The 21,815-nt window shown below is 50.7% G+C and overlaps 2 protein-coding genes across 3 annotated transcripts; one reads left to right on the plus strand and one right to left on the minus strand.

Moving 5' to 3' along the window:
- The first annotated feature begins 1,093 nt into the window (after window positions 1-1,093).
- On the plus strand, window positions 1,094-7,615 carry GBA1 (glucosylceramidase beta 1). Of its 2 annotated transcripts, none has more exons than XM_053474662.1 (10): window positions 1,094-1,156; window positions 4,482-4,676; window positions 4,770-4,916; window positions 5,411-5,544; window positions 5,616-5,788; window positions 5,908-6,145; window positions 6,404-6,628; window positions 6,737-6,900; window positions 7,103-7,219; window positions 7,424-7,615. In XM_053474662.1, exons 1-10 carry the CDS (start codon window positions 1,099-1,101, stop codon window positions 7,527-7,529), a joined length of 1,557 nt encoding a protein of 518 aa, XP_053330637.1. In that variant the 5' UTR covers window positions 1,094-1,098; the 3' UTR covers window positions 7,530-7,615. The 2 variants fall into 2 exon arrangements, with proteins under 2 accessions (XP_053330637.1, XP_053330638.1); XM_053474663.1 differs by having other exon boundaries at window positions 5,616-5,776.
- A 6,464-nt stretch (window positions 7,616-14,079) lies between these two features.
- Window positions 14,080-21,155, minus strand: MTX1 (metaxin 1). The gene is made up of 8 exons (XM_053475511.1): window positions 21,037-21,155; window positions 17,298-17,367; window positions 16,685-16,764; window positions 16,185-16,277; window positions 15,923-16,108; window positions 15,329-15,405; window positions 14,544-14,698; window positions 14,080-14,404 (listed from the first exon to the last, which is right to left on the minus strand). Exons 1-8 carry the CDS (start codon window positions 21,115-21,117, stop codon window positions 14,181-14,183), a joined length of 966 nt encoding a protein of 321 aa, XP_053331486.1. The 5' UTR covers window positions 21,118-21,155; the 3' UTR covers window positions 14,080-14,180.
- Between the last annotated feature and the right edge of the window lie 660 nt (window positions 21,156-21,815).

Below are 21,815 nucleotides of genomic sequence, written 5' to 3' on the forward strand. Positions count from 1 at the left end.
CTTGTTGTACCCGGCCATTGAGGAGAGAGACACACATAGAAGCAATGACTGAACTAAACAGAGACACTCGGCAGGGTCACATGTTATGGATCCCTCACGTGTCCCTTCATAACAAGGAGTATCACATGACTTCACTGAGTAATTCATACTGCCACATGACACCGCTCCCCCTCCTTTTGTTAGCTGGTGTTTGAGTCATGTGATCTCCTGCAGCCAACCACTTGACCAGGAAATAGCTGCTGTGCGTTTGAGCTGAAAATGAGCCCACAAGAGAGACAGAGAAAGAGTTAAACCCGATGCCACACAACGTGTATAGATCAACCCCCCGACCCGACGTGTATGGTGCTGTATTATACCCCGTGTCGGTGTAGTATGGCTGTATTATACATGTTTGTACCCTCTGTGTCGGTGTAGTGTGGCTGTATTATACGTGCTTGTACCCCGTGTCGGTGTAGTGTGGCTGTATTATACGTGTTTGTACCCCCTGTGTCGGTGTAGTGTGGCTGTATTATACGTGTTTGTACCCCCTGTGTCGGTGTAGTGTGGCTGTATTATACGTGTTTGTACCCCCTGTGTCGGTGTAGTGTGGCTGTATTATATGTGTTTGTACCCTCTGTGTCGGTGCAGTAAGACTGTATTATACGTGTTTGTACCCTCTGTGTCGGTGCAGTAAGACTGTATTATACGTGTTTGTACCCTCTGTGTCGGTGTAGTATGGCTGTATGATACGTGTTTGTACCCTCTGTGTCGGTGCAGTAAGACTGTATTATACGTGTTTGTACCCTCTGTGTCGGTGTAGTATGGCTGTATGATACGTGTTTGTACCCTCTGTGTCGGTGTAGTGTGGCTGTATTATACGTGCTTGTACCCCGTGTCGGTGTAGTATGGCTGTATTATACGTGTTTGTACCCCTGTGTCGGTGTAGTATGGCTGTATTATACGTGTTTGTACCCCCTGTGTCGGCACAGTATGTATATTGCTCTAACACATCTGTTCTGTGTGTAATGGCGCATGGGCTGAGAACAGAATTCTCTTGTTGTTCAGGCTGAGCGTGTTGGATGTCGCTGGCGTCTCCCCGGAGTCATGTGTGACGGAGTCATGTGTGACGGATTCACGTTCGCCTTTTGCTTGGTCCTCATCATTCCAGTGATCAATGGTAACGTCCTGCAATAATTGTGTGATGTACAGTACATGTGTACCTGGGGTAATCTCCAGACCGTGTACCCTTCACCATGACTTTCCCATATCATTAGTATTGTTATCTTTGTTTATACGGCGCCAACAATTTACGCAGCGCTTAATACAATACATAAATTCAAGGGGTCCGACAAGACTAAAACAAACAGATACATTAGGTGGAGAGACTCGGCTCACAAGCTTACAATCTAGAAGGAATACGGTAAGCAGAAACATAAGGAATAGAGAAAAGTGAGAGGTAGTGTGGGGGGTATCAGTGGCAGGGATGTTATGGGGCGGCTTTTCTGAAGAAGTGGGGTTTTTAGACGTTTCTTGAATGTGGGGAGGGAGGGTGAATGCTGAAGGTTCGAGGGGAGCAGATTCCAGAGATATGGGGGCAGCTCGAGTGAAATCTTGTAGACGGGAAAAGGAAGAGGTGATGAGGAGGAGAGCCTTAGCCCATGGGAAGAACGTAAGGGTCGAGTAGGGGAGTATTGATTTATGAGGGCAGAAACGTATGGAGGAGCAGTGTTATGGAGGAGCTGTCACGGACCGGGTCCATACAGACGACTGTAAAGACCCAGAGCGCCCAAAGATTGTGTGCCGGAGCTACGGTGCAGGAGCGGAGTGGGACAGGACCTGGTGCAGGGGGACAGCGCTCTCCCGGTGGGCATCTAGGGTTGTGCAGCCACATACCAGCGCCCTGACATAGCAGCGGATGATGACAGAACAGAACTGAACTTGGAGATATCCTGCAGGCACCCTGGAGCAGGCATGAGACATAGCACTGGAATCATGCGCAGGATGCTGCAGGCTGAGAGTATGGAAGCTAAACAGAGTATATTGCAGAAGCATAAGCAAGGGACAGGGAGACCAAGCAAGAAACATAACAGACAAGATATACATGATACAGGGCACAACAGGGAACAAGACAAGGAATACTCAAGATCTGACATGAACAGGACACCCCGCTGCCGGGGGTTACAAGACAGGACACCCCTCTACCGGGGGTTATAAGACAGGACCACCCCTCTATCGGGGGTTACAAGACAAGACACCCCTCTACCGGGGGTTACAAGACAAGACCACCCCTCTACCAGGTGGTTACAAGACAGGACCACCCCTCTACCGGGGGTTACAAAACAGGACCACCCCTCTACCGGGGGTTACAAGACAGGACACCCCACAGGTTACACCACAGACTGACGCATAAATACAGGAACTAGCCTAGGACTATATAATAACTATTGGAGATTCCGTCACATTTTACGGCCATAGTATGCTTAGCCCACCACTACACCAAAGTACTCCAATGACCATGGGTCCTAACGCTAAAATCCTGCCTACAGAGGAACTAAACAAACCAAACATGGACTCCAAACACATATCAGAAAGGCATACCTTAGACTGCAGACTGAGACAAACAGAACACTCAGGTGGGGCGCACCTTATAAAAGAAACAGAGCTGACGCAAAGAGCAGAACTAGAAACAAGGAATGGAAGATCAGAACTGAGCAAAAGGAAATCCAGGAGTGGATTAAAGCAAAACAGAGAAACTGAAGCAAAACAAATATGCACCTCCACAGCCTGGGTAGAACGTGACAGGAGCAGTGTTATGGACGAGCAGTGTTATGGAGGAGCAGTGTTATGGACGAGCAGTGTTATGGAGGAGCAGTGTTGTGGACGAGCAGTGTTATGGAGGAGCAGTGTTGTGGACGAGCAGTGTTATGGATGAGCAGTGTTATGGAGGAGCAGTGTTATGGAGGGGCAGTGTTATGGACGAGCAGTGTTATGGAGGAGCAGTGTTATGGAGGAGCAGTGTTATGGAGGAGCAGTGTTGTGGACGAGCAGTGTTATGGAGGAGCAGTGTTGTGGACGAGCAGTGTTATGGATGAGCAGTGTTATGGATTACAAGGATTTAATTCTAAAGGTAATTGGGAGCCAGTGGAGGGATTCACAGAGCGGGGAAGCAGAAGAGGAGCGACGTGTGAGGAAGATAAGCCTAGCAGCGGCATTTAGGACAGACTGTAGAGGAGAGAGTCGAGACAGTGGAGTGCCAACCAGAAGAGTGTTGCAGTAGTCAAGACGGGAAATGATAAGTGAATGAACCAGAGTTTTTGTGGATTCTCGGGTGAGGAATGGGCGGATACGAGAGATGTTTTTAGGTGCAGGCGGCAGGATCTGGCGAAGGACTGAATGTGAGGATGAAGGAAAGGTTAGAGTCGAGGATGACCCCGAGGCATCGGGTCTGGTTAGTAGGAGAGATAGTCGTGTTGTTAATGGTGATAGAGAATTCAGGTTCTGGGGTGGAGATGGAGGGAAGATAATGAGTTCAGTTTTAGAGAGATTAAGTTTCAGGTAGCGTTGTGACATCCATCAAGAAATAGCAGACAAGCAGCTGGTAATGCGGGACATGAGAGATGGAGAGACCCGGGGCAGATGGGTAGATTTGGGAATCATCTGCAGATTATACTGGAGGCCAAATGAGTTGATTAGAGAGGAATAAAGAGAGAAGAGCAGAGAGCCGAGAACTGATCCTTGGGGGCCGCCAACCAAAAGTGGAAGAGGTGATGATGTCTCGCCAGAGGAGCTGACAGAGAAGGAACGATTAGACAGATATGAGGAGATCCAGGAGAGAGCTGCATCTAAAATGCCTATAGAAGCAAGTGAGTCTAGAAGAAGGTGGTGATCAACAGTATCGAAAGCAGCAGAGAGATCCAGTAGAGTTAGAATAGAGAAGAGACCTTTTGCTTTGGCAGAGAGCGAGGCATTGGAGACCGTCGTTAGAGCCGTTTCAGTAGAGTGAAGGGGTTTGGGGGTCACGGAGGGAATTAGAGGAGAGGAAGTTAGCGAGACGATTTTATACAATCCGTTCAAACAACATGGAGGTAAAAGGAAGCAGAGAGATAGGGCGGTAATTTTGATGCCGTGGAAAAAAAACAGGAAAAAAAACAGGTGGAGTAGTTTTACAAATGTAAAAAGATTTGTCACACTGGGAACATGAAATGCAGTGTAAATAAAAGTATCCTGCTTGAAATAAAAGTACAGCTTATTCAGTAAATAATAAACAAAATAACTTAGCCCATATACCCTCCACTGTGACCGGTATGTGTACTTAGAGTGACCTGTGTACCATCCACTGGGACCGGTATGTGTACCTGGAGTGATCTCTGACTCGTGTACACCTCTACTGTGACCGGTTTGTGTAACTGGAGTGATCACCGGCCCATGTACTCCTCCACCGTGACCGGTATGTGAACCTGGGGTGATTTCCGGCTCGTGAATGCTCACATTTTGTTTGGCAGGTGGCCGCCCGTGTGCCCCAGTGAGTTTCGGGCACAGCTCAGTCGTGTGTCTCTGTAACGCCACTTACTGTGATATGTTAGACTCTGTTGTCCTTCCTGCCCTGGGAAGTTTTATCCGGTATGAGAGCACCCGCTCTGGCAAGCGCCTGCAGATCGGCACTGGCCCCATCCAGAAGAGAAAGCCCTCACCCGTGGGTAATTATCCTGATCCCCTTTCTCTGTCGTGACGGTCTCTGCTCACCGTGTCTACTTGTTCACCCCCCATAACTTGGTGCTTTTCTTATCCAGACCTGGTCCTAAAGCTGAACGACCGGAAGAGATATCAGAAGGTGAAAGGGTTTGGAGGAGCCGTAACCGATTCTGCATCCTTAAATATTCTCTCTTTGAGTCCCAAAACCCAAGAAAATCTCCTCAAGTCGTACTTCTCTGAGGAGGGTGAGTCTGAGCCGGGGAAGGGCCTTGGGGTGGATCAGCTCCCGAAGATGGGGGTAAAAGCTTTTGCGTGGTCGGAGCGTGTGTGTTGCAGGTTGGTTGTGTCTCATGTTATGTTTTATAATCTCCTAAATAATTGTGTGACCTTCGTCGTCTCCCCGCTACTACGGCATCACAGAGCTGACTTCACGGCTTTGCTTACGCCGAGTCTTTAGACAAAGTTCGGTGGACCTGATAGAGCAACACCGATGAGTTCTGTCTGTGATACAACGTAACATAATGCGGAGCCCTCGTCCTGCTGCTGACTGGGCTGCTGGAAGGTTTCCACAGTTTAGGTTTTTATTCATTTCCAGTCTTAATTCCTTGAATCCATGGGCGATAGCGTCCTTCTCTTGCCCAGCAGTTTACTTAATTGAAAGGAAACACTTGGCTTAGCGTGTTGACCAGACCTGCTCCGTTCCTCTCTTCATGTGCCCTGATCCTGTCTCCTTGCACAGGCATCGAGTACAACATCTTGCGTGTCCCCATGGCTAGCTGTGACTTCTCCACACGGGTGTACACGTACCTGGATAAGGAAGGAGACCTAAAGTTGGACTCGTTCAGCCTGCAGGCTGAGGACACCCAGCTGAAGGTGGGGTCTGGTTGATTGCTCGGGTGGGGAGCAGATCCTCTTCTGGGGTGTAATGTCATCCTCTGTTTCAGATTCCTTTAATTCAGAAAGCAAAGGCTTTATCCAGAAGGCCGCTGTCCCTCTTCGCCAGCCCGTGGACTGCCCCTGCGTGGATGAAAACGAACAATGCGTTTAGCGGGAAGGGGACCCTGAAAGGAGAGCCAGGAGATCAGTACCATAAGACCTGGGCCCAGTACTTCATCAGGTGCAGCCTGAGGGCCCCGGAGTGCTCTTTGCAAGCTTCTGTGTGATTTCAGTGGGAAGGTGTGGGGGGCTCGCGTGGCTTTCTATGGCTTCTAAGGGCAAAGTGTTTCCGTTTTCTAGGTTTTTGGATGAATATGCAAAGCACAATGTCACATTTTGGGCTGTCACAGTGGAAAACGAGCCCACTGCGGGAAGGATCTCAGATTACCCCTTCCAGAGCTTGGGGTTCACCCCTGAGCACATGCGTGATTTTATCTCTTCTGACCTTGGTCCCGCATTCGCCAGCAGCGAGCACAAACACGTCAATATTATGATCCTGGACGACAATCGGCTTCTGCTTCCGTACTGGGCTAAAGTGGTGAGTGACTTAAATTCTGGCAGTCTGTCCTGAGTGGTGTCGCCCATCTCGTGGCTCACTCGCCTAATGCTACGAGTGTGCTACCTCTTACTGTCCCTGTGACCCAAGGTGCCCTTGGGTGTAACTGTGCTCCCAAGAACCAGGCCGCTTACCATAGCACGTGTCCTATAGCTGGCTCCATGAAAACTGCCACAATGTCCCGTGATACTGTTACCGCATTACCGTCATTGTGCCATCTTTCTGTTTGCTGAGAGACAGATACTCTCCGATCTCAAGGCCGCCCGCTATATCCACGGCATTGCCGTTCACTGGTACCTGGATGCCATTATCCCGGCCGATGTCAGCCTCGGGAGAACGCAGCAGCTCTTCCCAGAATACTTCCTGTTTGCCTCTGAAGCCTGCACTGGCTTCTTGCCCTGGGAGAAGGGTGTGCGCTTGGGCTGCTGGGAGCGGGGCAACCAGTACAGTTCGCGAATCATTGAGGTGAGAAGCTTGGGTCCTGATCTCCAGCACATAGGCCTCTGCTTTGTGTATCTTGAGGGGGAGTCACAGATCTGGTTTGGTGTCAGATATCTGCTTTTACCCTTGCAGGATCTGAATTACCACGTCACGGGGTGGACAGACTGGAATCTGGCTCTCGATATTGATGGTGGTCCCACATGGGTGGGCAATTACGTTGACAGCCCCATTATTGTGGACACTAGTAAGGATGTCTTCTACAAGCAACCAATGTTCTACCATATGGCACATTTCAGGTGAGACATTTTGAGGGGGTCTCTCAGCATCGTTACCTGAGGTGCCGGTAAAGACGTCGCAAATTCACACCACCCCCTTAGTAAATCCATGCCACCTTCAGTTCTGCCCCCACCCCCTCGCATCTCTCGCGTAAGTATGGAGGTTTTGGAAACCTACACAGAGCCGCACGCCTTAGAAGTCTTTGTTGTTTTGGGCCTGCAGCAAATTCATCCCGGAGGGATCCCAACGCATCGGACTAGATGCCAGTTCCGACAGCCAGCTGGAAACCGTTGCCTTCCTGCGGCCCGATGGCTCGGCTGTCGTAGTCGTCCTGAACAGGTAAGACTGCCGACTCCCCCACTGACATCACTCCTGTTCCTCCCGTCGTGCGAGTCTGCCTCCCACATCTGACGCCTCGCACCTTTAAACGATTGTACATTAAAACTGTCGTGCAGTAGTTGCGCATGTTTCATTGCACGACAGTGGCTATTAGGCTAGTATGACATCCCTTGGTCCTTGTCCTTACCCCTCTCTGTGTCGCAGGGGCTCCCGCGATGTGAATTTCACCCTCTCTGACCCATCGCTTGGAGTTATCGAGACAGCGTCTCCAGGCTTCTCCATTCAGACCTATCTGTGGAAGCGTGAGTGACCTGACGCGGAAGGCGGCGCGGGCTTTGATGGGTGTTTTGTATTCAAATGTTTCCATAATTGGCGGGAAATTTGTAAAACCAAAAATGTTAAACCCCAAGCAATAAAAGACAATTATTATTATGCCAACGTTTCTGCTCATTTTTGGTAACTTTTGGTGAAACGCACAGGATGTTGGCTCCGGGGAAGCGGGATTATTTGGCATTAACATTTTCCAGGGTTCGCGAATGAAAATCAAACCACCGCCAGGATCCATCTGGGACGGAAGCGCTGCATCCAAGCGCTGTGGCCTCTGATGGCGTCCGTGCGTGGGTATCGCCACCAGCGCAGTATCGAGGGCTCTCCCGCACTCGCAACGTTTCTAACTCATATCTGCTTCCTGAATTCTGGGAAGCGACAGACGTTGTCTACAGTATGTAACGTGTGATACTGACGGAGCGGCTCCTTCAGGAAAGGGCATTTGGCATGCAGCATAGTGCATGCGTGTTCACACATGAAACACGTGGATGGGGGGGTTATATTTATATTTAACACTGTTTAATTATATCGGGAGGGAGACTGTAAAACGAAATGAAGGGGGGGGCACCTCATCTTAACGCATGCAAACTGCTGGGCCGTTCCCTCTAATAGCTCTTCAATCTGCTTTCACGTGAAGCGTTCCTCTACGATACTTCTCTGTACTAAATACCCCCACAATACCCCTCACCCTTTCTCTATGCCTTATGTTTATCACCCCATTTTCCCTCTAGATTGTAAGCTTGCGAGCAGGGCTCTCTCCACCAAATGTATCGGTTTGTCTTAGTCTGTCAATTCTTGTCTTGTCATATCCCTTGAATTTATGTATTGTATTAAGCGCTGCGTAAACTGTTGGCGCTATATAAATAAAAGATAATAATAATAATAATAATAATACTAAATTGTCTGTAATGCTCTTTTTGAGGCAGTTATTCCTCCTTGTAGCCACCAGGGGGAAGCCATTGTGATGGCTTTTTAGCACCCTGGGGACCGGGGAGAGACGCAAGGCCCTCGGCACTGATCGGGCCTTGAGTACAGCCTGAGAAGACTGTATGTTGCACAGCACCGAGTAGCAGCCACATGCCTAAGTCACAGCGTTTCGTGGAGCTGAAGTGGCAGAAGAAGAGCTGCAGCAGCAGTCACCAGGTGGGCTCTTCTCGCTCAGCGAGGCGTCTCCCCGCCCCGGCTTGGCATCTTTAGAGCATTGCTCCGTGCTGACGTAATGGCCGCTTTATGACTGGAAGCGCTTGGCCCCGGCTTTGCTTCCATTCCAGCTACTCCCCTGCCACAGCTGGGCCTTGTTGTTTACCTCTCACCGGACGGCGGGAATGAGTTCCACATCTGTTTGGGAGGCCGAGTGTCGCTCCCTCCTTGACAGCCTCTCTCCCCTCACATTCTTTGGAGTGAAACCAGGAAATTGGTTCTTTGTGGGGAGAGCAGCCATTGAAGTCACATGGTAGAGGTCATGTAAGGTCCCAGGTACGTGGCTGCGCAGGGGCAGCTACCTGCCTGTTCACTTCGTGCACGATTAATCACTACATTGGAGATGGAGTCAAAGGATGGGGCACAGATCATTCACTGATGTGATCTCTGGCTCGCGCACCGCCCAGCAAGGGGTCTTTCTGAAATGTTTCTAATGCCCCCTCGGGGCCTGAGGGCAGTTATTACTAATTGGTTTATGTGGCGCCATCATATTCTGCATCGCTGTATGCTTCCCGGTCCGGGAACATATACAGGGAGCTATCTACTAAACGGGGGGAATTTGCCATGGCAGCCGTTTTCTTCCCGGACACATCTGATTTGTGCGTTCCTGACGTCACTTAGAAAGCGCTTCGCTGCATGATGGAGTCAGAAGACGATTTCCTTCCAAGATGAGAAGCACGGCTCTAACACAGGTCAAGGGCAAGCCCCAGTAAGCTCTTCATTCGCCCCTGTATAATGTATAGTTTAAGTGGTGAGGCGGCTCTGTATAAAGTATAGTTTCACTGGGAAGCCAGGCCATGTATAACATATAGTTTAAGTTGGAAGCCGGCCTAACGTTAAGTGGGAACCTGGCCCCTGTATAACGTATAGTTGAAGTGGGAAGCCGGCCCCTGTATAATGTATAGTTTAAGTGGGAAGCCTGCCCTGTATAACGTATAGTTTAAGTGGGAAGCCGGCCCCTGTATAACGTATAGTTTAAGTGGGAAGCCTGCCCTGTATAAAGTATAGTTTAAGTGGGAAGCTGGCCCCTGTATAACGTATAGTTTAAGTGGGAAGCCTGCCCTGTATAAAGTATAGTTTAAGTGGGAAGCCGGTCCCTGTATAACGTATAGTTTAAGTGGGAAGCCGGTCCCTGTATAACATATAGTTTAAGTGGGAAGCCTGCCCTGTATAACGTATAGTTTAAGTTTCACTGGGAAGCGGCCCCTGTATAATGTATAGTTTCACTGGGAAGCCGGCCCCTGTACTAAGAATAGTTTCACTGGGAAGTCGGACCCTGTATAATGTATAGTTTCACTGGGAAGCCGGACCCTGTATAATGTATAGTTTAACTGGTCTGGTTAGCTGTCTTTTCAGAAGTCTCCACGTATGTTATATGGAGCTGGCTCAGTGGATCAGCCCTTCCTCACGCCGAGAATGAACCAATCACCTCACCCACAGATGCCTCGAAACAGGAGAGACAAGACGGCGCGCATGAACAAACGGTCACATGTTAATGCAGCCCTGAGAGACTGACCCAGACACCACCAATCAACAGAGTGGGGAAAGAACCACAAAAATCTAATAAACCAATAAAAAGCTCTATAGCGGGGAAGGGCGTTGGGCGGCTCTCAGACCTCTTAAAACTCCATTTCCCACAATGCTTTGCAAGCCGACAACATGATGGAATTTGTGCTTTCATTCACCATATACTATCATTCTATCAAGCATTCGACCCAACTAGTCTGCTCAATGAATACTTTCATTAGTCCCTGGCCTTATCGAATATTTAGGATAGGCTTATGCCTGTTCCATGCACTGTATTAACCTCTACCACTTCTGCAGGAAGGCTATTCCATGCATCAACTAGCCTCTTAGTCAGGGGCGTACCTAGAGTATTTGGCACCTGGGGCGGATCCTGTATGTGCCCCCCCCCCAAACACTTTAAAACTGCATAGCTTCTATCGTTATATACCGGCGCAGACACTGAAGGTGGTACAGCATTACTGTTATTATATACTGAGGCAGAAATTGACGGTGGTACAGCATAACACCTACCACTATATACCAAGGCAGACATTGACGGTGGTACAGCATTACACCTATCACTATATACCGAGGCAGACATTGACGGGGGTACAGCATAACACCTATCACTATATACTGAGGCAGACATTGACGGGGGTACAGCATAACACCTATAACTATATACTGAGGCCGACATTGACGGGGGTACAGCATAACACCTAACATTATATACTGAGGCAGATGGTGGTACAGCGTAATCCCTATCACTATACATTGAACCAGACACTGATAATAGTGCAGCATGACGCCTATCACTATATACTAACCCAAACATTGATGTGGTGTAGGCCTACCACTTCATTGTCTGGCTTAGTAGTAGGGATGCACCGAAAGGAAAATTCTGGACTAAAACCGAAAATCCAGCATTTACCTGCCCGAAACCAAATATGACCCCCCCACCATAAAAAAACATGTCACACTTTTATTTAAAGTAAGTAACACAGCAAAATAGGACAAAAAAATCAATAATATTATTATATTATATATATATATAATTATTAACAGCAATCACACTCCTACCATGTCCAGGCATACCCAGATTCAGCATGTACTAGCTGACTTGGCATGATAGGAGTGTGATTGAAGTTAGCAATCATATATATATATATATATTAATATTGTTATTATTATTGTTCACATGTGAACTCAGCACTGGAGGCATAAAATCAGACATACAAATCCCGTATTTGCAGGTATACAATTATAATGTATGGAAACATAGCAAGAGATAAAACTACAGGCATAGATGATAGGTTGCACAACCAAAGCCAGCTCTGGTGTCCACACTGCCCACATAGCCCACATAGAACATAGAACTTTGATCTTTGTCCCCAAACAGCCCAGCATGCATCACCTTTGTCCCCAAACAGCCCTGCCTGTGTCATCTTGGTCCCATAAACATCCTGCTTGTTCCATCTTTGCCTTTCCACAAATCGATTATACATCTATCATACACACAAACACTTTAACAGTCACTCACTAATTCACACTTTCATTCACATAATTAATTTATTCTCTCTCATTCACACAAATGTACACATTAATGCATTCTCACAAACTCATTATATCCCTCATTCAGACAATTCATCCACACATTCATTCTCTCACTCATTCTCACTATCTACCTTTCCCCCTTTTCTACTCCTTCTCACTATCTACCCCCCTCCTCACTATCTACCCCCTCTCCCTCCTATCTACCCCCTCTCCCTCCTCACTATCTAGCCCCCTCTCCCCCTCCTCACTATCTACCCCCCCTCCCCCCTCCTCACTATCTCCCCCCCCCCTCACTATCTACCCCCCTCCTCACTATCTACCCCCCTCTCCCCCTTTTTAGTTAAAGGTTTTGGACTTACCATCCAGAAGTCCTGCGGTGGGAGCACGACGCCTCCGTCTTCCTGCTCTGCCGCTGCTTCACTGCTTACCCTTCCACCACCAGGTAGCCAATCTTGCTTGCTTGCCGTGGAAATATGACCCTGCTTTCCCCTGACGCACACATAGTTATATGCCCTTACTCTAAAACAATACATGAACTCTATAATTATGCATTAACACCGAAAAGAAGCCATTGGGACATGAACCAATACAGCACAAAATCAGTACACCATACCTTTGAGCTTGTCTGTTTTCGCCATGGAAAGATGATGCCTGCTTTCTCCTGACTCACATATACATATATGCACCTACTCTAAAACATTAAATTCAGCAATGCTAACACCACACATATATACACACAAAGTAACTATAACAACACATACTTACACTTTAACACCCAACATGATTAGAACCAGCAACCCTACGGATGTTAGCGAAGGTAGCTTACCACCACGCCATCAGTGAACTAGAATTAATGCGTCAGACGGGGCAGAGAGGCTGTGTCAGGGATGGGGCAGAGAGGCTGTGCCAGGGACGGGGTAGGGAGGCTGTGCCAGGGACAGGAAGGCTGTGCAAGGGGCAGGGAGACTGTGTCTGGGGCAGGAAAAGGTGACCCCCACGTGCTCGGTACCTGAAGGTGTCTCCAGTGCGGTCCTGGAAGTACATGAAGGCAAACTCATCCTGCATCATCAGATCTCCTGTTTTGAAGAAGCAATCGCCGGCCCAGAAAACATCCCTGGTGGGTTCATAAGTCCCCTGGTGGGTTCATAAGTTCCCTGGTGGGTGAACGTCTGGACGGTGACTTACCGATGCATCCGTAGACCTGTCCCTCGTGCTCCAGACTCGGTAAAGGTCCTGTCACACCAGCACTCCATCATAGAAGCCCCAGCGGAAGTGCTGGTCAGAAGCGGAGAGGTTCACTGGCTGCCAGAGAGGAGGATCCAGGTCCCCTGCAGCGCTGCGGGGATCTGGATCTTAGTGTTATAGTCAGACCTCTATTTGAAGTCCGATTATAAGACGACCTCGAATATATGACGAGGGATATTTTTCAGACCTGGAATCTGTCCACAGGGTTTGTATTATGAGGGCTATGCGAGGTATAATGATATCATTACATATATGTATATGTGCGTGCATATATACGTGTGTGTTTGTGTACCCCTAACCCTCTGCAAATAATTTAAATATGTATTCTTCCAAAATGGGACAAAAAGGCATTGTTTACATCAGACCAAAAGACATCTTAGAGGGGATATGATGTCATTATACAAATCCATACAGGGCCAACAGTAGCTGCTCTCTGATGGCCTCTTGTTCATTTATAGGACTGTGCAGAGAATGAGAGGCCGTCCATGCAGACTTGAGAAAGGTTCTTTACAGTAAGAGCAGTAAAGATGTGGAATCCGCTCCCCCCCCCCATACATTACATACAGTTTTGGATCTATTTTGGAATCAGCAAACAATTTCTTTTCGCCCACGATTGGAAATTTCTGGAATGTGGGGTATTTGCTTATATTTGACACGCTGGAGACACATTTCCAAAGAAACCATGCAGCTATCATATGCATTAAAGTGCATATTATGCAAAACACACACCTTCCAGCAGGAGGAGCTCCTGGGTCAGCCTTCTCATACATCGTGAAATGTCAGAAGACCACGCTTGGCACGAATGCTCGCCCCACAGAAACACATTACGGAAAGAGATCAAATTAGCAGAAAACCAAAAAAACGTTGCTTGAAGACCACTGTCGACCGGCGAGAAGCCCTTTGCCGTCTTTTCAGCATTACGGCACAGCAGGCTCTTTCTGGATCTGTGCTTATTAGGCAAAGGACAACCTATACTAACAACTCATAAGAAGCCTCATCAGGGAAAAGCAGGCAACCTGGACACTGAGTGTAAAGAAATCCCATACATTTTAATGCTACAGGTGCTGTGAGATCTGCCCCGGCGGCCATGGAATGCAAAGAGTTCTGAGTGCTACAAAGTCCTCCCTCCTCATTCCTCTTCTTCCTCGTTATCGTCCGCTGCAAGGCCCCGCTCCAGGGCATCGTCGGCCGACACATGCTGAATGGAGACAATGCCGCTAAGCACAGCGTACCCAACCATGGCCAAAATCCCAGCCAGCACGGAGAGGATCTGGTTTCGCCGTTTGTGGGGCTCATCCTCAGGGTCTGAAGCCTCAGCATTTGGGGTCTTTGGGGAGATGCGGGGGGCAGTATCTAGAATGATATACAAACATTGGTTAAATAGCATGTCCCCGCTCCTCTATCTGATGAAACGTAATAACTGGAGAAAGCCTGTGACCAGCTGGCAGCCAAACATGGAAATCGTGGCCATCACTGACCGCACGGCCCTTACCTTCATCCCACGCAAAGTACACATTGAGGATGGAGCTGCAGTACTGGCACAGGTTATCCAACGCCCGCAGGTGTTGCTGCAGTTTGTTATTGGGGAGCTTGGCGTTCAGGATGGGGGCCAGGCAGCCGAAAATGTGAGCATCAATGGAGGCAGGTCTGCAAAAACAAAGCACATGGCAGAAGAAAGCGAACCCTGCAGAGAACCCACATCAAACCGACACGTGATCCAGCAGCCCCACCGATCATATGGAAAGCGGCCAGCATGAAGCGCCTGCGGTGCAGCCAGACCTGCAGCAGAAAGGCCAGGGCCGCCGGAGGAAGAGCAAATGGGTAACTATACCCAGCAGCGAGTGCGCGGAGCAAACGGGTAACTATACACAGTGAGTGTGCGGAGCAAACGGGTAACTATACACAGTGAGTGTGCGGAGCAAACGGGTAACCATACACAGTGAGTGTGCGGAGCAAACAAGTGACCATATGCAGCGAGTGCGCGGAGCAAACAGGTGACCATATGCAGAAAGTTTGCGGAGCAAAAGGGTGACCATACACAGTGAGTGCACGTAGCAAATAGTAACTGTACCCAGCGAGTGCGCGGAGCAAAGCGGTAACCATGCACAGCGAGAGTGCGGAGCCAACGGGTAACAATGTGCAGCGAGTGTGCGGAGCCCATGAGCGCACGTGTTGAGGCTGCTCTGCCTTTTTCTGTCATTATGGAAGCCAGGGGTCTTGGAGTAAATGCCGTTGGAGCTCGCAGGTGAGTGGAAGCGGCGCGCTGCTCATACTTACGAGTCTCCAAAGAAGAACTTCTGTGTTCCCAATCGCTGAGACAAGAGCTTCATGCACTCCTGCGCGTCCGAGTACAGCTGGGAACAGACATAGAGTGCGGAAAATGTCAGGCTCATATTCTGTAGCGATGTACAATGGGGTAAACAGTTCATATGTAGTGCATCACATAACTATTTAAACAAAGGATGAGGAGGGCCCTGTGCACAGGAGCTGACAATCTAGAAGGAGGTGAGGGGATATTCCACGAGAGCGGAAGGTACAGATGTTTGAGTGTATGAGTAAAGATCCCCACCGCAGGCACAGAGCGAGGGGTGAGAGGCTCATCAGCTTACAGGTGGGACTGAAAGCCAAAGGATGAGAGGAGTTTGCCCACGTAAGGGGGGGACAGAAGGGGCCCTAGAACTGAGCCTTGGGGCCCCTGACTGAAGGGGAGAGAGGGGAGGAGAACCAGGAGAGAGCAGAGTCCCCAAAGAGCCATCACAGCAGCGGGGAGAGCGGCGTTCAGATATGAGCCACATTTTAGAGACCGTTTAGAGACCTGTCTCCGTTACCGGCTCCCAGGGCTAGAGAGCCAAGTGTTCTGCGCCGTCTCACCTGCTTCTCCAGATCGCCGTCCTCCTCCTCGCTCCATCCCTCTCCCCGGACGAGCTGCAGCCGCTCCAACGCTCTCTTGTGCATCTGGTTGGGGAGGAAGAAATTGAGGGGGAATGGAATGGTTTCGGCGTACCACGTCCGCGTGTGCTCCACGTAATTTCTGCTATCGACCCAAAATGTGTAGACCTGCAGAGAAGGCAGAGGGTCACCACCAAGAGGCATCTCGCCGAGACCCCGTAACGCGTTACGCTCCGAGTCTTACCAGGGCCGGAAGCAGCTTCTCCTCCAGCAGAGAGACAAAGGCCAAGGTGTCGGCTCCCTGCTTGGCCGAGAGGTCGTAATCTGCATTGTATTTCTGGAAAAAGAATGGGGAGAAAAAACTCACCGCGTGCAACCTGGCGAGAGAGCTCCGAGTGCTGGAGCCAGAGGACCCTGCGCCAGTTACGCCGCTGCTTAAAACAGTAGAGTCAGTGTGTGGTGCATGCGCAGCCCGAGCTCCAACACAGAACCCCACAGAAAGCCGGCGGCTCCGCGCTCTCCCCCCTCTCAGTCCTCCTCCGGAGAGAAAGGCGTTTTGTGTTCAGTGGGATTTTCCGTGTGGGTTTGGGGGATAATTACTGACACGGAACAAGGACGTCTCTTACCGGCAGCCGCAGGACACCAAACAGCACGTCTCGCGTTCCACAGAAACCACCCACTATCTGCCCCGACGAGCCGTTTAACTGCCCCCGCCGCCCCTCGCAGCGCCGTGACGTCACTGACCTGCTTCCTGAGATGGGTTATAATCTTCGTGGTCTGGAAAAGTATTCCTTCGTCCTGCGTCTTCAGAGCGGGCAGGCGGCCTGCGGGGACACACAGGGCTGTATGAACGGCAGCAAGACGGGGCAGGGGTCTCAGGAACAGGGTGTGCAGGGCAGAGGGTGGCAGTGAGTGCAGGGCAGGGGGTGGCAGTGGGTGCAGGGTAGGGGGGGCAGTGAGTGCAGGGGGGGCAGAGGGTGCGGGGCAGGGGGTGCCGGGCAGGGGACGGCAGTGGATGCAGGGTAGGGGGGGCAGTGAGTGCAGGGGGGGCAGAGGGTGCGGGGCAGGGGGTGCCGGGCAGGGGACGGCAGTGGATGCAGGGTAGGGGGGGCAGTGAGTGCAGGGGGGGCAGAGGGTGCGGGGCAGGGGGTGCCGGGCAGGGGACGGCAGTGGATGCAGGGCAGGGGGGGCAGTGGGTGCAGGGCAGAGGGGGCAGTGGGTGCAAGGCAGGGGGGGCAGTGGGTACAGGGGACGGCAGTGGGTGCAGGGCAGGGGGGGCAGTGGGTGCAGGGCGGGGGGGCAGTGGGTGCAGGGCGGGGGGGGGGGGCAGTGGGTGGTATTTGCCGCTAACGATTACCTGATGGGCTTCTCCATGGGTTTGAAATCTTATGAAGCTTCAGAGGGGCCCCCGAGAACCTGGCGTACGTCTGAAAAACCCCAAAGGCACGACGAGTTATACTATCTGCCTCCTGCGACCCTCATACCATCACAACCACAAGTGGAGGGCCCAACGTGGCCAGTAATCTCACAACTGGAAAGGAGCTTCTCATTAGCACAGACTGGGGGGGGCTGTCTCCCAAAGCCCACGCACCGAGAGAGCTGATTCGCTGAGCTGCTGGCACAGAGGAGTTTCCAGCAATATCTGGCACACAAAGAGTTAATTTCCCATTTCAGCTCGAACTAGGGCTAAATCCACACAGTGAGCCAGCGTGGCATTTCCACCGGTGTCACAAAACACCACGACGCCCCCCACCCCACGGGTCACTCGTGACGTCTTCTTGTAAAAGCGCAACACGTCCCAAACAAAGATTCCTTTCACAGGGTCTGCCTGCCACGCGTCTCTCCCCCCAGCGGCCAGAGAAACCCTCCACACCTCCCACGGAGCAGCCCTCCCCACCTCCCCCAGACACAGGCGTGTGCAGTGCTCCACGCAGCGACCTGCCACTAATACCCCAGACTACAGTCACTACCCCCAGCCTGACCCACGCAGCGACTTGCCACTAATACCCCGACTAAAGTCACTACCCCCAGCCTGACCCACGCAGCGACCTGCCACTAATACCCCGACTACAGTCACTACCCCCAGCCTGACCCACGCAGAGACCTGCCACTAATACCCCGACTAAAGTCACTACCCCCAGCCTGACCCACGCAGAGACCTGCCACTAATACCCCGACTACAGTCACTACCCCCAGCCTGACCCACGCAGCGACCTACCACTAATACCCCGACTAAAGTCACTACCCCCAGCCTGACCCACACAGCGACCTGCCACTAATACCCCGACTAAAGTCACTACCCCCAGCCTGACCCACGCAGCGACCTGCCACTAATACCCCGACTAAAGTCACTACCCCCAGCCTGACCCACGCAGTGACCTGCCACTAATACCCCCGCCTGACCCACGCAGTGACCTGCCACTAATACCCCGACTAAAGTCACTACCCCCAGCCTGACCCACACAGCGACCTGCCACTAATACCCCGACTAAAGTCACTACCCCCAGCCTGACCCACGCAGCGACCTGCCACTAATACCCCGACTAAAGTCACTACCCCCAGCCTGACCCACGCAGCGACCTACCACTAATACCCCGACTAAAGTCACTACCCCCAGCCTGACCCACGCAGCGACCTACCACTAATACCCCGACTAAAGTCACTACCCCCAGCCTGACCCACACAGCGACCTGCCACTAATACCCCGACTAAAGTCACTACCCCCAGCCTGACCCACGCAGCGACCTGCCACTAATACCCCGACTACAGTCACTACCCCCAGCCTGACCCACGCAGAGACCTGCCACTAATACCCCGACTAAAGTCACTACCCCCAGCCTGACCCACGCAGAGACCTGCCACTAATACCCCGACTACAGTCACTACCCCCAGCCTGACCCACGCAGCGACCTACCACTAATACCCCGACTAAAGTCACTACCCCCAGCCTGACCCACACAGCGACCTGCCACTAATACCCCGACTAAAGTCACTACCCCCAGCCTGACCCACGCAGCGACCTGCCACTAATACCCCGACTAAAGTCACTACCCCCAGCCTGACCCACGCAGTGACCTGCCACTAATACCCCCGCCTGACCCACGCAGTGACCTGCCACTAATACCCCGACTAAAGTCACTACCCCCAGCCTGACCCACACAGCGACCTGCCACTAATACCCCGACTAAAGTCACTACCCCCAGCCTGACCCACGCAGCGACCTGCCACTAATACCCCGACTAAAGTCACTACCCCCAGCCTGACCCACGCAGCGACCTACCACTAATACCCCGACTAAAGTCACTACCCCCAGCCTGACCCACGCAGCGACCTACCACTAATACCCCGACTAAAGTCACTACCCCCAGCCTGACCCACACAGCGACCTGCCACTAATACCCCGACTAAAGTCACTACCCCCAGCCTGACCCACGCAGCGACCTGCCACTAATACCCCGACTAAAGTCACTACCTCCAGCCTGACCCACGCAGTGACCTGCCACTAATACCCCGACTAAAGTCACTACCCCCAGCCTGACCCACGCAGCGACCTGCCACTAATACCCCGACTAAAGTCACTACCCCCAGCCTGACCCACGCAGTGACCTGCCACTAATACCCCCGCCTGACCCACGCAGTGACCTGCCACTAATACCCCGACTAAAGTCACTACCCCCAGCCTGACCCACGCAGCGACCTGCCACTAATACCCCGACTAAAGTCACTACCCCCAGCCTGACCCACGCAGCGACCTACCACTAATACCCCGACTAAAGTCACTACCCCCAGCCTGACCCACGCAGCGACCTACCACTAATACCCCGACTAAAGTCACTACCCCCAGCCTGACCCACACAGCGACCTGCCACTAATACCCCGACTAAAGTCACTACCCCCAGCCTGACCCACGCAGCGACCTGCCACTAATACCCCGACTAAAGTCACTACCTCCAGCCTGACCCACGCAGTGACCTGCCACTAATACCCCGACTAAAGTCACTACCCCCAGCCTGACCCACGCAGCGACCTGCCACTAATACCCCGACTAAAGTCACTACCTCCAGCCTGACCCACGCAGTGACCTGCCACTAATACCCCAACTAAAGTCACTACCCCCGCAGGGACCTGCCACTAATACCCCGGACTGTTATTAGCTGGTTTGGCCTGGATGTGAGACTGTGGAGGAAGTGCCTGTGGCATTGGTGGTGGCCGGGAGAGGCAGTAATAATCACTAATAACCCATGACAGCGTCAGCACACTCGGTGCGATACACGCATTGATTTGCCACTAATAACGTGGGGGGCACAGGGACTGATATGGGGGTGTTTTCTGGTCCCTTCATTATTTGCGGCATATGACCACACTCCGGATGAGATGTTGGGACTGTCGTGTGTCGCTCTGTCACTTTATATGACTTGTTTGCTTGTATGTGACACTTCGTGGCATGTTTGTAACACGGTGTCATTTGCGTGTATTTATAAGATAGTTGCTGCTTTGACTGGTATCACGTTCCATGTATACGTGTCCAGGAGACACGGTGCCGGGCGTTACTTCCACATGTTATAAGCCAGGGATCCGGAGGCTGCTACAGGATGGGTCTGACGTGGCGTGCCGTGGCACGATCGGGAATATACACACTATCAGTTTTATTACCCCGGCTTGTCCCTATCTACCACCCCCACCCACTATACTCCTTCCTGCTCCCAATGACCCCCAGCCACCTGCCCCCCCATTCATTCTCCTGCCCCCCCCATTCATTCTCCTGCCCCCCCCATTCATTCTCCTGCCCCCCCCATTCATTCTCCTGCCCCCCATTCATTCTCCTGCCCCTTATTCTTCCCCTTCACTTCTTCCATGCTGCCCCATCTGACAGCTCATCCAGACACCCCTGTGCCCCGTTCTCCTACCCCTACCTGTCCCCGGTCTGCCAGCCCTGCGCCCGCTCACACCCTCCTATCCACCGGGCCATGAGCTCCAAAGCTCTGCCCTTCTAGGGGGTCACTGTCTAGAGTGGGGGGGCGATACACGAGGGCTAACAGCGAGAGACTGAAGCGTCCTCCCGGGCAGAGCCCCTGCCAATCACCGGAATCTCCTACCAGCACAGTCAGACAATCCACATCAACCGACGGCAGCCCCCAGTCCCCTTTCCAGCAGTACAGCTCCATGGGCGCCGCCATCTTTCCCTGCCGCGACCCGGATACACAACGTCTGACCACGCCCCTTCGGGGGTCATCGGGCACCGCCCACCTGGCGCCACATCCCTTTGGTTACAGTGTTGAAGTGCCGCCAGGGATAGCAATGAAGCAAGCTGATGGCACATTAACTATAATATTAATAATAAACAATAATAATAATATGCAAATAGACCAGAACAATAATAATATTAATAATAATAATAATAATAATCTGCAAATAGACCAGAACAATAATAATATTAATAATAATAATATGCAAATTCATCAAAACAATAATAATATTACTAATATGCAAATAGACCAGAACAATGATAATATTAATACATAATAATAATAATATGCAAATAGACCAGAACAATAATAATATTAATAATAATAATATGCAAATAGACCAGAACAATAATAATATTAATACATAATAATAATAATCTGCAAATAGACCAGAACAATAATAATATTAATAATAATAATATGCAAATAGACCAGAACAATAATAATATTAATACATAATAATATTAATAATATGCAAATAGACCAGAACAATAATAATATTAATACATAATAATATTAATAATATGCAAATAGACCAGAACAATGATAATATTAATACATAATAATAATAATAATCTGCAAATAGACCAGAACAATAATAATATTAATAATAATACGCAAATAGACCA

Source organism: Spea bombifrons, chromosome 9 (genome assembly GCF_027358695.1).
Source record: "Spea bombifrons isolate aSpeBom1 chromosome 9, aSpeBom1.2.pri, whole genome shotgun sequence".
NCBI lineage: Eukaryota > Metazoa > Chordata > Amphibia > Anura > Pelobatidae > Spea > Spea bombifrons.